This window comes from Phyllostomus discolor, chromosome 4 (assembly GCF_004126475.2).
Source record: "Phyllostomus discolor isolate MPI-MPIP mPhyDis1 chromosome 4, mPhyDis1.pri.v3, whole genome shotgun sequence".
Lineage (NCBI taxonomy): Eukaryota > Metazoa > Chordata > Mammalia > Chiroptera > Phyllostomidae > Phyllostomus > Phyllostomus discolor.
Window position 1 is genome coordinate 110,123,707 of NC_040906.2, and position 14,315 is coordinate 110,138,021.

Genomic DNA, 14,315 nt, shown 5'->3' on the forward strand with positions numbered 1-14,315 from the left:
ACTACTGTTATTTTTGAATACATTAATACATGATTTAAAAATTCTTCTCAACTTTAAATAAATATTGGTAGCTAACAGATACAGTAGTCGTGACGCCTTCCCAGGCAGGCCAGAACATCCTGTTTCTCCACATCCCTCCCAGGCCCCTAACCCGACCTGGGCCCAGCCCCACCAGAAGCTGGGCGCCAGGTCACCCCTGGCTGGGTCTTGAGCTCACGCTCTGTTGCCGCCTCCACCTTTTCTCCCCAGGGCCCATCACGTTCCCACCTGTGGCTCCTAATTGGCCTCCCAGGCATGCCAGCGGTGGCCCGGGGAAAGGAGCCAGGGTTTCAGAGCCAGGCTGACCCGCGTCAGCTCCCTGACTCCACCGCTTCCAGTCCTGTGTCAGGGGACTCAGCCTCCCGGCCTCCAGCTCCTCACCCGTAAAATGGGGATAGCAATGACATCTAACTCTCGGGGCTGTTGGCGGGGGTAGTGGTAACTTACGTACAATGCCCATCACTTGACAAATAAGAATTATACTTTATCATTGCTATTAGCCATCAGGTCTTCTGAGCCCTTTCAACTGTCCTGATTGGCTGCTTCTCTACAGTCCCACGGCAGAAGCAAAACCAAAAGCTGCCTGGGATGGAGACTCTGCTTCCCAACACGCCCACACAGTCACACACACGCACACAGTCACATCCAGCCAGCCACATGCCCTCGTTCCCTCAGCCCCGTGCAGGGCGTCACCCTACTCTAGAGCGAAAAGTGAAAAATGACAACTGAATGCCAAGCGCCCAGGCTCTAAGACTGAAAAGGCCCCTCTGCTGCCAGTGTCAGCACCAAGGTGGTCTTGGCTCAAGGACACACGAGTGGCAGCAGGACAGGGCGGAGGGAACCCTGGCCCAGCTCTGCTGCTGACCATGGGCGACCTTCCTCCCCTCTCTGGGCCTCGGTCTTTCACCTTCTAACTTTCACCTAACTCCGATGTTACGGAATGCTGTGACAGGCAAGACTGGGGAGCCCTGTCTTCCCATTCCCGCCAAGGACACACGTGGTCCTGGGGCCAAGGGAGGCCAGCCTCCCCTCCACGCCCCCCTCCCCCAACACACCCCAGGTCCTGTCCTGGAGTCCCTCGGCCACTCACCCTACAGTTGCTGAGCTCCTCAGCGGACAGGATGATGGTGCCACATTTCTTCCCTGAGACACCGCTGGGAGAGGAAAGATGAAAGGGTGGAGAGCCAGACAGAGACGGAGATACACCTGGACACTCCCTGAGTGAGCCCTCCTCCCCCTCCCCCAACCCCCACCACCCGGCAGATCTGCCTGGGGCCCTCGAGAAGACAGAGTCCCCTGAAACACTGGCAGTGTGGCCTAGTGCCCTGCTCCCTGGGCCGGGCCCCAGGCCTAGAGCCGCCCCACCCCGGCTCCCCAAGAGCCCACCAGGAAAGGCGGCGTCTGCAGCTACAGTCCTAGAATTGGAAAAGCATCCAGACTCACCCGGAGGCTTCCAGACCCGTGGTTCTCAAACTTTCCATCCAAAGACCACTTCTGTGGGCAAAAGACCTTGTGGGCTAGCCACCCCACCCTGCACCCAGCTGACCCCAGAACCCCAGAACATTCCAGCTCTGAGCCACGCTGACTCACCTCAGGAGAGCAACAACAGGGAGAGAAGCAGAAGGGCTGGCGTACCCGCGGGGGCAGCCTGCCAGCCTCTCTCCCATGACTACCGCCCCTGGGACAGCTTGGCTGGAGTCTCTCTCAGAGAAATCCCAGACAACCATGCAGCTCCTCAGGGAGATGGGCGACGAGGACCTGAAGTCAGCCCACCCAGAGAATCCCCTCCAGGAGGGCGAGTTCCCCAGGTGGGGCCCCACCCAGGGCACCTGCACCTCTCTTCCCTTGTTCAGGAGAGACCGCTCCCCAGCCACCAGCCCATTCCACTCTGATGTTTAGGGCTGAGCAGGGGTCCCAGTGCAGCCCAGGGCCACTGGGAAGTAGAAGGAAATGTCAGGTTGTCCTACAGCTGCAGGACTTTGAGCTCCTTACTGTACCTCTCTGAGCCTTGGTTCCCTGACACATGCAATGGGTGTGACTGTAGCACACATTTTACTACTATGCACACATAGTGCCTGGCACAGAGAAGGCCCTCAAGGAGCATCATTCCCCCCTGGCCCCCTTCCTGTCTGATTGTGCAAAGCTGATCAAACCCAGTCCCACACTTCAGGCCCACCCAGGGCCACCCGCGTGCTGTCTGTGGAACACATTTTGAGAACTCCTAATGGAGCTCTTCCCAGCACCAATTCTCGGGGGGAGGGGCTCTCAAACAGAGGAGGCAGGGGAGGCAGGAAAGCCAGTCCTAGGGGCTGATGAGATAGCAGGATCTTCCATATCGGACGAGCGGGGGCCGCATCTGGAGGTTCCCTTGCCACAGGCAGGTGGCAGTGCCTGCTAGCTTGTCCCCTTAGGGCGGCTGAATCGAGTGGCCCAAAGCCCCTCCCCACCACCTGTCTGGTCCTTCCCGGTAGTAGAGATATGGTTTGTTTGACCAGGCAATAAAATCTCACACCAGCCTCCTCGCCCAAGGCTTCTCCATCTGTTCCTCTCTTTGCCTCCGAGTCCCTGTTCTATTTCCAATCTTTCCTTCCCCTCTCCAGCCCTGCTCCCACCTGCTCGGCCTTCCTTTCTGTCTCCCTCCCTCTCTCCCTCTGGCCATGCTCGCCCTCCGTCTCTGTTTCTCTCTCTGACTCAGGCTCTCTTTCTAATCGCTGCTCCTCTACTCCCTTGTAAATCAACATCCACACGCTTCCTGGGCTGTAAGCCTCCCTGGGTCCCCTGGAGACCCTTTTCCCACATCCAGCTGGTCTGGTGGCCACTGGAGTTTTCTTACTCAGCCAAAATGCTCATAATCAGGAGGTACCTCCAGGCTGGTTCCTCAAGCCTACACTCCTCTCCTGCCCCCTGATGAGGTAAGGACCCTCCCTCCAAGCAGGAGAGGAGGAGAGGGAAGGAGTGGGGAGAGTCTGCATTGCCCACTTTTGCATGAGGCCAGGCAAAAGCAGGTGGTCAGAGTGGAGGATGGCCCACCAAAGCTGATGAGCAAATACAGAAAGTGAGGATTTAGCTGAAGCCACTCTCTGGATGAGACACATCCAGCAGTGGGAGCCATGGAGGGAAAGGGAGAGAAAGGAGTGAGAGGCAGAAGAAACCAGGCCAGAGGGAGGGGGGAGGGGAAAACGCCCAGACCCTCTGACTCCTGTTAACAGCCCCTAGCTAGACCCCACCCTGCTCACAGAAGTCCCGTGAGCCACTGGGGCTGCTGAAGCTCCAGCTCCAGCCTGGATGGGGGCAGGGACCAGCCGCAGAGCTGCCCGAAGTGCCTGAGCCCTTAAGAAGGACCCGGGGTCCTCTCTGTCCTCTGGGCCAGGGCGGAATGCGCAGTGGTGGGAGTTGGGACTGGGCCAGGACTCTGAGGCCCCTCTGCAGAGCTGGCGGAATGTCTGAGGGCCCGAGGGCCAGAGAGGTCAGGTGACCTACCCGTTGGACACAGCCGGCATGGGTTTGCCCGTCCTGGAGTTCAGGCTGAACGCTCCTATCCTGTGCAGAGAGGAAGAGAGAGAGCAAGTCATGAGCCACCTGTTTCCAGAGACCAGAGTGCTTGGCATCTGGATTCTTGGAGACAAGTTTCTGGTCTGGATCAAACATCAAAACAGGACCAAAGCCACAGGTCGGGGGAAGGAGAGGTCTTCTCCCCAAACCCTGTGGTAAAGTCCTGGGCAACTCTAGCTCAGGGGCTCTCAGAGTGGGGTCCCGGGCGGCGGCGGCAGCATTCCCTGGGAACGTGTTAGAGGTGGAAATTCTCAGGCCTCACCCGGGACCTGTGGATCTGAAACTCTGGGGGCAGAGCCCAGCAGTCCGTGTCTAACAAGCCTTCCAGGGGATGCCGATGCCTGCTGCCGCCTGAGGACCGCCGCTCTCCCTCTCTGAGCCTCGGCGTGCAGGCTGTGAAGTGGGGAAATGCCGAGAGCATCACAGGAGATCAGACCCGGCACAGGGGCCTGGGGGGAGGGAGCCGCTCAGGCTGGGCCGAGAGGACCTCCGCACTCGCACGCACACACCGTCAGTGGGCAGGGCAGGTCCCCTCCTTCAGCAGCACCGAAGGCCTCCACCAATCTCCACCGTCGGGGTCCTGCCTGCCTTGAAGGCTCAGCTCCCTCGCCATCTCCTACCCCAAGTCTTCCTCAGCCCCCCAGGGGCACCCTCCACCAAGGGTGGACCAGGAGACAGCAGGCAGAAACCAGACCCGACCGGACCCAAGTGGCTCATGAGCTTTTGACCAGGTAGTTGGGAGCTGAGAGGGGCAGACACACACTTATTTATGGGACCCCATATTCTAGAAGCTTCAGAGCCCCCCCAAACTAGGCTTGCTCCTTGTCCTCAATAAATGATAGCTATTATCATTTTCTGTGAACCTAAAGGAAGTGACATTTTGGGGACAGGGAGGCCTTCGTGGGTGTCCTGAAGTTATCACACAGTTAGTTACTGGGGGGTCAGAGACAAGGGCCTGGGAGGGAGAACACCCCCCCCCCCCCCTCCACACACACACAGTAACAGGTTCTGCAGTTATTGATCACAGTGAGGACACAGCATCCAGCGTGAGCTTGGCAGAAGCAAGCTGGGGGTTGATGCCCAGCCCAGCCTGATGCCCCTTTCCTGCCCACCCTGCGCATGACCTGGATGCTCATCCCAGTCATCAGGCCTCTCTTGCCTGGGCCTTGCTCCTGGGGTTTCCTGAGAAACAGGGACAAGAGAGGTCACCGGCACCACCTGGCCAGCCCTGGCTGGTCCCTGAAGCCGCCCTCAGACTCCACGGAGAGAAGCCTTGGGACTCTTCCCCCAAAGCCTGCTCGGGATAACGGCTTCCCCCTGAGGGCACGTGAGGCTCTTCAGTGCAGGCGGTGGAGGCAGGGTGAGATGGGGAAGCTTTGCCAGCCCGTGCTGGCCCACAGCAAGGGTGAATGGTCTGAAATGTGCGCTATGTAAGTAGAACCCTCCGTTCAAACAAACCCAGCTCTCCCACTGCCCAGCTATGTAGCCTTGGGCGAGTTACTTCCCCTCTCTGGACTTTGGTTTCTTCCCCCTACAAGGATAGGGGTGGAAGACTAGGTAGCATCTCAGAGCCTTCCTAGGAGTATTGGGCTCTAATAACCAAGTTGGGATCCCTCCAAGGTAACTGGGTTAAAGGCCCTGCAAGGGGAGGGCCCATGGGGTCTCCTTATTCCTCACTATCCCTCATGACTGGCTGACAGCTTTGCCCCGCACCCCGCCCCCCCGACTCTGAGCCAGCCCTCAGCAGGGCAGACAGGAAGTCGGCCCATCACTGACGAAGGAACCCAGACAGGCCCCAGTCTCCTCTACACTTACGTGAGGGGCTTTTCCAGGCGGCTCCCGGGGGACCCCACAATCTCTCCAAGGGTGCAGAAGGCCTGGCCCAGGAAATCCTGCAGATCCAGGGTGCAGAAAACACCAGTGTCACCCACGCTGCTCACAGCCATCCCAGCTCCCCCATCACCCCACCCCTGGAAGTGTGAAGGCTCTGCAATGACAGGATACAGCATTGACACACACTCGGTGTCACGATGAAGCCAGAGGCTGACTCAGAGCTTGGCATTTAAGAGACTTCAGATCACTGGGCAGTCACAGGTGGAACTCACGTGTTTGGATAAGTCAGGGCTCTTCGAGTCAACGTCATATCTGCAGGGAACACAGAGAGGTGGTGATGGCAGCCGGGCGTGCTGACTCAGACTGGGTGGGGCCCCTGCACCACAGAAAACAGGCTCTGACCCCAGAAAAGCTCTGACAGAGGGAGAGGTCCATGGGAACCTCCCGGTCACCTGGGGGAGAAGGGCTCCCAGAGGTGGAGCTAGAGTCCTCCACACTCAACTGAAAACAATGGGGTGGGGGTGGGCTTTTTTCCCTGCCCCACCTCCCTTCCATCTCCTGATGAGGGTGAGGCTAGACTTCAGCTAATAGTCACTTTTATTCCAGGCCAACCCTGAGCTTCCTCTCACATCACTGCCCCCACCTTGCCTAGTCCTGCGGCCCCACCTCCCACCACTGCTGCCTCCCCAGCTCCATCCTCAGCACCATCTTCCACTTACAGGTCGAAACGGAGGTTCTGCTTCTCCTCGAAGAAGTAATCCACAATGAATTTGCGCACAAAATCGGGGTTGAGAGTGTTATCGATGACCTCGGTTCGTCCGAACTGCAAGAGGAAATAGAACATGGACCTCGGGGCCAGCTGATAGGGCAGGGGAGCAAAGCCAAGGCTCTCCTGGCTGTCCCATCCCCAGTCCAGGCGAGAGCATTTCCCTCTAACAGCGGACACTGTCCACAGTGTGGCTCCAGTTTTCCTCTCCCTATCTCTGTGTAGGCTCCGCCCAAGTTGAACGGTTTTGATACCGGGATACCTGAGCAGGTGCTTGCTTCACTTTCCCACATCACTGCCTTTGTCTTCAGGAAAAGTTTTACTTTCATTGAACTTGTGCCTGCCCTGATGACCACCACTCTTCCCTGACTGACTGTAGTTGGGTGTGTACCCACTGGATGCCCCCACTGTAAATGCAGGGGCAGAGACCGGGACGGGGAGGATCAGGCCCCACCTCCTGGCATCCACAGCCTTGGGTGAGCGCCCCCCTTCCCCTTGAGTGTGGGCCGGACCTAGTGACCCATTTCTAATGAACAGACCAGGGCACAAGTCGTTTCCAAGATTATGTCATCAGGACTATGACGTCCGTCTCGGGCACCCCTCTCGCTGTCTCTAGCTGGCCCACTTTGACGAAGGCAGCTGCCGTGCTCTGCGCTGTGGAGAGGCCCATGTGGTGAAGAGCTAAGAGCAGCCAACCCACCCCTAAAAGTCAGAACGCTTCCAACAACCACTGACAGCTCAGAAGTGGACCCTGACCCAGCTGGACCTTGTGACGACAGAGGCTCTGGCCAACACCCTGACCGCGGCCTTTTGAGGGAGAGGATCCCATGGAGCTGCACCCCAACTCATGACAGCATTGTTTCGTGGCTACACTCTGGGTCAGTTTGCTACTCAGCAGCACATAACTAACACGCAGACGTGACTTTCCTGGTATCGCCTGCAGCATATACTGTTCACACATTAGACACTCAGTAATTGAATACATCAAACTTTCCCAAGTGACTTAAGGAAGTCTCTCCCCATTTCTGGGCATCAGAATCATTTGGAGGATGTGTTAAAACACAGATGCAGGCCTTACTCCCAGAGGTTCCAATTCAGTAGGTTTAGGGTGGGTCCTGAGAATCTGCATTTCTAAAGACAGAAGTGATGCTGCCACTGCTGGTGCAGGGACCTCCGTTCCAGAACCAGTGGGTGACACTGTGGTGCCCTGAACCCTGGGCTCCCAGGAGCCTTCCACGCCTGGGAGGAGGTCAGGGTGGACGAGACTCCGGGCCGTCACTCCGGTCAGAGAAGCTGTCTTTTACACATCTGTCGGATACACTGGGCTTTTCTGGTGAGATTTCGTTTCAAAAAAGGGACACGGGACTCAAAGACAGAGTGCAAAAGCGCTGCACCTCCCCCTCCAGAAAGGGCGGGCACAGGATTCCCTGAAGTAAACAACAGGCATATGCACAATAAATATTTTAAATAGGTTGTTCACCTTTCTTAAAACATAAACATGTTTTTTTGACTTGGATAGTAATTGCCAAAACAAAACATCAGTCCTGAGTACTAGTCCTCCTTGACGGGGCTCTGCAGCCCAGAAAAATGCCAGCACACGGGCCCCTCTCACACGTGGTGGGCAAGGTCCCCGTTACTGGGACATACCCGCGTGACCCCTTCTACCCAGAGTCAAGGTAGAAACCTGCGAAGAGAACCTCCCCCTCCCCCACAAGGCAGGGTGGGGCCATGTGAGGAGCACCAGTTTGGCACCTTCGTGCCTTCACCCCCTCATCCAATCCGCCTCTCTCTCCTGTCAGTTCCACCTGCTGGATCTCCTGTGCCTGCCCCCCGTGCTGTTGCCTGGGATGGGGCACATCATTCTCTCAGCTCAGCCTCCGCAGCAGCCTCCCAGTGGGTCACCCATGTGGGCCAATTGCTTATGCTTGACAACTCAGCTCCCGGAAGTCCTGCTCTCCAATCCCCAACCCCATACTCTGTGCCCCCATACTCTTCCTCACGTCTCTATCGCTGCCCTTACCGCATCCCCTGGTGATAATCTACTGAGGCTCTTTCCGCCTGACTAGACTGAGCTGCTCAAGCAGCAGGAGGATCCACGTTCTCCTCGCCTTTGCAGCCCAGGACCTGACACTGCTCGACAGTCACAAGCTCACAGATGCGGACAATCGTAGCCCCAGGAACTGCATTAAACATTATTTAATCGTTTTGTGGTAGACTTTCTCCACTTTGTTGATGAGAAAACAAAAGCACAGAAGAGTTGAGCAATTTGGCCAGACTCACATGGCGAATAATCCTGACGCCAAGGCACAAACCCAGGCACTCTGGCCCGTGCTCTCTAAGCCATGTTGTGCCACAGGTAAGGTCCCAAGGGCAAGGACGGCAGAAGCTCACTGCCCCCAGGGGCTGGTACACAGCAGGTACCCAGGAACCGATGAATGGAGGAAGGTTTTGAATGAAGAAATGGATGAGTAGGTTGGAGTCCTAACTTCGTCACGAGCTAATTGTGTGCCTTGATCAGAGCCTTTGAAAGCCTCAGTTTCCTCAACAGGAAATGGAGACTACTCCTTGCCCTGCTCACTTCTTAGAGGTACCATCCAATCGACTCAATTATTAATTCAACGAACAGTTTTTAAGCACTTATTGTAACCCAGGCAGTGTGCTGGGTGCTGAGCTATAAACATAAATGAAACACGAGCCCCGTACTCAGGGGCTTTTCTGTCATTGGTGGGACAGCTCACAAACAAATGACCACCATGCAGTGTGCAGACAGTGCTAACAGCTATATGCAAAGGCCTAGGGCAAGGTCCTCCGGACGGCTGCACACTGGAATCGTGGGGAAGTGTGAGGTATTGAAAGGTACCAAAAAGCAGATCACTAGGTGCTCCGTGTCACCTGTTAGTCCAGATGTGTGATTTCATAGAGGTCTGCATTTTTCATTACCTTTGAAATGCTTTACAACTCTGCAAATCATAGAAGGAATAGAGTAATGTAAATGATTCATGTCTGTAGAAATGCAAATAAATTTAGTTCAGTGGTATGCAATTGATTATTTGATTATTACTTTCTGGCTATTGACTAACTTTGCATCTATTTACGAATTAACTTCAGCATTCCTGACTTCCCATTTGTGTGTGTTATTTGAATTTCAGTAAGTCCTCACTTAACCTCATTGATAGGTTCTGTGACTTTAAGAGAAACGATGTACAGCAAGACCCATTTTACCACAAGTTAATGATATAAGTAAGAGTTAAGTCCCTTTGGTATCACAGCAACGTTCTAGTAAATTGACATTGAACAAAAGACCTTATTTGAAGACCTGCTGTATTGTAACATCTGACTGGTTCCTTCATTAATTAGTGAGTTAAAGAAATGTTTGCTATGTGTTCATTTTATATTTGTATAGGGTTAATCATTTTACTTAAAAAAATCCTCACCCAAAAGTGTATTTATTGATTTTAGAGAGAGAGGAAGGAAGGGAGGGAGGGAAAGAGGGAGAGAGAAATGGCGAGGGGCTGCCTCCCTCAAACACCTTTAAAAATTCGTCTGTCAGGGTTTCGGATAAAACCCCGTCCAGAAGGAGCACACATTCCGTTGTGCACCCCTCTCCCCACCCCACTGCTGGCAGAGCCTCCAAGGAAAACACCCATTAGGGGAGATGACAGGGCTGCTTGGCAAATGGCACTCGGAGCTTCGATAGATGGGAATTCCCCAGAGATTGATCTCTGCTGGAGAAGAAAATGGAGTTCCCCTGGAAACAGGCTGCGGAGGCGGTGTGGGGGGGGGGCACTCCAAGGACCCCAATACCTCCTGGAGCAGAAAAGGGGGCAAGCGGGAGCCGAGAGAGCCCAGCCGGGAGGGCAGTGATGCATTATCAGGATGGGGGGGGGTAATTAACATGTGCACATCACAGAGGACTGGGAAATCTACAGCCCAGAGACTTACTAAAGATGTTTTATAGCCTTCATTACTTGGGCTAATAACAAAGAGAAAACATGCGAAAACTTGAATTTTAAAATCCAAGAAGCCTCCAGGTCCCTGTCAGGGCCAATTTATATCCCTATTAATGGTGGTATGAACACAACTGAACTGATGTTCAAAAAAATCAATGTGACTGTATTTCATTTTACCTAGAATTGTGGAGTTTTGAAGTGGAAAGGGACTTGGCAATGAGGTGCGAGCAGCAGAGCAGCAGCGGGAAGCACATGAAGGCGTGCGGTCTGACTGACTGCATTACCTGGGGCAGCAGGGGAGGGCGGGTTAACCCCTCACCACCTGCAGTCAGAGCCAAGCCAGCCCTGAGCTCTCTTCCAGCTCCCTGGCCTATCGGTCCCTCCCTCCAGTCCTTCTGCACCCCTCTGTCCACACTCGGGGTCTGAAGGTGGGAGGGGGGCCTCGAGTTGCTCACAATCTGGGGCACAGGCATTCTCTGATCAGCAAAGCTGAAGAGAAGCCCCCAGATCTTTGTTTTACCCAGCGACTCTGATGTAGAGAGCCCCAGGGTAGGTGGGCGGGTGTGGCCGGTGCTGGCTGTGGTGTGTAATGGAATGGGGGGGCAGAGCCACCGAGGTGAGGAGGACCTCCCTGATCCCAGGGGCCAGGCAGCCTCCCGGGGGAGAACAAAAATACAAATGAGAAAGAAGCCTGGAAATTAGGGTATTCATTTTCTGAATAGCTCACTTGGCAACAGAACCCAGAGGGAAAAGCTCCTGACTCTCTGCAAAAGTTGCTCCCAAGAGTTCCCAAAACCTCATGACTGAGCCCTGAGAATATCAATTAAGCAGCATTAATTACATGTCATCAGCTACAGTGAGACCCTCAAAGGGGAGGCAACTGTTCCTCCAAACTGCCCTGAGGCGAGGGCCAAGGTGGGGGCTGAGAGCGAGAACCCAGGTAATACAGGTAAGGCAAGCGGCTGCAAGCCACTCAGCGAAGTCTCCCAACATCTGGGTCAACTCCCCACCGTCACCCAGAGGAGGGTAGTGGAGAGGGGAAGCCGGGCCGAGAGCCCAGGACCCCCACTGGCACAGTCTGTTGCTTATTATCCACGTGAGACAGCATGGAAACCCCTCAGGGACTACAAGTCCTCATCGCTAAATTGGAACAAACCGTTCCTTCTCGAGAGGAAGATAGAAAGGAGTGTGTGAGAAGCACCGCAGAGTGTCTGCATACTTGCCCTTCGGTACCTGTGAGAGCCCTCACATAGCCCTCCTTAGCCCTACTCTGTGTCAGACACCAAGTGCTTCCCATATAGTAACTTGTTTAATCTTCATGACAATATTATTAGGCAATGCTAATACTATTCCCATTTTACAGATAAATTAAGATGAAACTCAGAGACATTGATTGACTAACCCAAGGTCACACAGCAAGTGGGTAGTAGGGATATTTGAACCCAGGCAGATTTGGCTCCATATCAATAAGGATTTAAGGTAGTCACTAACCAAGAAGAGGTTAATACAAAGAATGAGGCTGGAACTATGTTCTATCCAGTCTTTACCACTATTTTTTTTCTCACCACTAGCCCAACCTCTGAATTCTTCGGTGCCTACTGTCCCTTCTACCTTGTTGACTCTTCTTATGGGGTCTGGAGAATTCTACTGGTCAGGGGGCACCAGTGAGTGTCCTGACCTATACCTTGGCTCACCCCATCCCTCCTACAGCCCCTGTGCTCACACATACACCCACAGTCCCAATCCATCCCATGATTTCCATAAACATTCATTGATTAACAAGTTGACCTAGAACCTAAAGATCTCAGAGCTGGAAGGAACCACATCCTCTCAGCCAATGAGAAAAGAGAAGCAGGCAAGGGGGTTGGGGTGCTCTGACAGGGGTCACACTGCTGATTAAGAACAGGGCTATGAGGGGCTTCTGGTCAAAATAGTGATGTAGGGAGACATGGCCCGCCTCTTCGCACAACCACATCAAAATTACAACTAAAATATAGCACAACCATCACTCAGGAACATCAGAAATCCAGTTGAATGGAAGTCTGACAACTACAGAATTGAAGAAGCCACATCCATCCATACTGCTAGGAGGTAGGAGGCACATGAATGAAGAATGGGCTGGCCCCACACCCACGTGGATAAATATTTGGGGGGGGGATATCTTGGGAATGAGAAGTCCCAGATCCACACCAGGCCCCCCAGCCCAGGATTCCAGTGCCAGGAAGAAAAGTTCCCACAACCTCTGGCTACGAAAACCAGCAGGGATTGAGTCAGTGGAGGAGGTTGTTGGAGCCCCCAACATTTCCTCTTAGGGAACACGCACACGGACTCATCTACTCAGACTTGCTCCCTCTGAGCTCCAGCACCAGAATGGCAGCTTGAAGGGCACCAGTGGTATACAGGGAGAGACTGAAGTATCTGGCATCAGGGTGAGCAGAGGCCATTGTCCCTTTGCTGGGACCTGAGGGTCCCAGAGCCCTCCCCACACAGAGCCAGCAAGCTGGTGCCATATCTGAGACTTCATCAACCTGGCTAACAATGTGTGACCCACTTTGGAGATGCATAGAGGCTCTGCCCCACCCAATTTATGAACCCACCCAAGCTGCTTTTCCATAAGAATAGCTGGTTTTGGCTCCTAAATCTTATCAAACAAGCAACAGCTGGCTTCAGTGAGCTCTAGCAGCAGCCAGTTTAGAGTTACGGCTTGGCTTCACCTGGGAATCTCCCAGCCCAGCTCCAGTAGTAGCCATTCTGGATTGCTCTGTGGCTCAGGCAGGGTGCCCTGGGCAAAACACTGGTGGGGGCTGACCTTGTCCTGCACCACCCAGGGAACCACATGGCCAACCCACGCAGTGGACAGCTATAGACCATGTTGGAGCACCACCACCCTGCCCCTGCATAGATGATCCTCCATAAATGGCAGAGATTGGTCACAGCCAGTCCTTGCAGCTGGCTAGACAGGTAAATCCCTCCCATTGATCTGCTAACAGCAAGCAAGGCTCAACTACAAGAGAGGAGTGTACTTAGCCCACACAAAGGGTGCACCTTGAATACCCAGCTTGGGTGACAGAGGAGACTGTGCCACTGGACCCTACAGGACAGCTACTATGTTAGGCCACACTACCAAGACACAGAGTCAAAGCAGCTCCAGATAATACATAGAAACAAACATAGGGAGGCAGCCAAAACGAGGAGACAAACAAACATGGCCCAAATGAAACAACAGATCAAAATTCCAGAAAAAGAGTTACACAAAATGGAAGTAAGCAATCTGTCAGATGTAGAGTTCAAAACACTGTTTATAAAGATGTTCAAGGAACTTAGTGAGGACTTCAGCAGCATAAAAAAGACCTAGTCAGAAATGAAGGACACACTAATTGAAATACAGAACAATTTACAGGGAAACAACAGTAGAATGGATGAAGCTGAGAATCAAATCAATGATTTGGAACATAAGGAAGCAAATATCAACCACACAGAGCAAGAAGAAAAAAGAATTTTAAAAATGAGGATAGTATAAACAGCCTGTGGGACAACTTCAAGAGGTCCAACATTCATCTCATAGGGGTATCAGAAGGAGAAGAGAAAGAACAAGAAATTGGAAATCTATCTGAAAAAACAGTGAAAGAAAACTTCCCTAATTTGGTGAAGGAAACAGACATGCAAGTCTAGGAAGTGCAGAACGTCCCAATTATGAGGGATGCAAAGAGCCCTACTCCAAGACACATCATAATTAAAAAGCCAAAGGTTAAAGATAAAGAGAGACTCTTAAAAGCAGCAAAAGAAAAGAAATTAGTTACCAGAAGGTTGGCAGATGGGAGAGAGGAGGGGGAGAATGGATGAAAACGTGAGGGGATTAAGAAGTACAAATAGGTAGTTACAGAATAGCCATGGGGAAATAAAGTACAGTATAGGGGATGGAGTAGCCAAAGAACTTATATGCCTGACCCATGGACATAAACAGTGTGGGGGGATTTCCTGAGGGAGTGGGGGGCACTGGGTGGAGGGGGGAAGGGAAAAATCAGGACAACCGTAACAGCATAATCAATAAAATATAATTTAAAAATGAAAAAATAAAAATAAATAAATACATTTAAAAAAAGAAAGGAAGGGCTATAACAAGAGCTGAGGTCACAGCAGTGCCCTGCTCTCCCAGAAGCCTGTCAACATCCCTC

General features: G+C 53.2%; 1 protein-coding gene across 2 annotated transcripts in view; it reads right to left on the reverse strand.

Annotated features, from left to right (window-relative positions):
* CPNE5 (copine 5) overlaps window positions 1-14,315 on the reverse strand; it is an 87,222-nt gene that overhangs the window by 46,047 nt on the left and 26,860 nt on the right. Inside the window, exons 4-9 of one of the 2 annotated variants that reach the window (XM_028509601.2) lie at window positions 6,144-6,247; window positions 5,697-5,736; window positions 5,407-5,483; window positions 3,520-3,579; window positions 1,483-1,533; window positions 1,130-1,193 (exon numbers count right to left, since the gene is read on the reverse strand). In XM_028509601.2, coding sequence (XP_028365402.1) covers window positions 1,130-1,193; window positions 1,483-1,533; window positions 3,520-3,579; window positions 5,407-5,483; window positions 5,697-5,736; window positions 6,144-6,247 — 396 coding nt within the window. The remainder of the gene's footprint in view (window positions 1-1,129; window positions 1,194-1,482; window positions 1,534-3,519; window positions 3,580-5,406; window positions 5,484-5,696; window positions 5,737-6,143; window positions 6,248-14,315) is intronic. The other variant, XM_028509602.2, reaches the window with a different exon arrangement.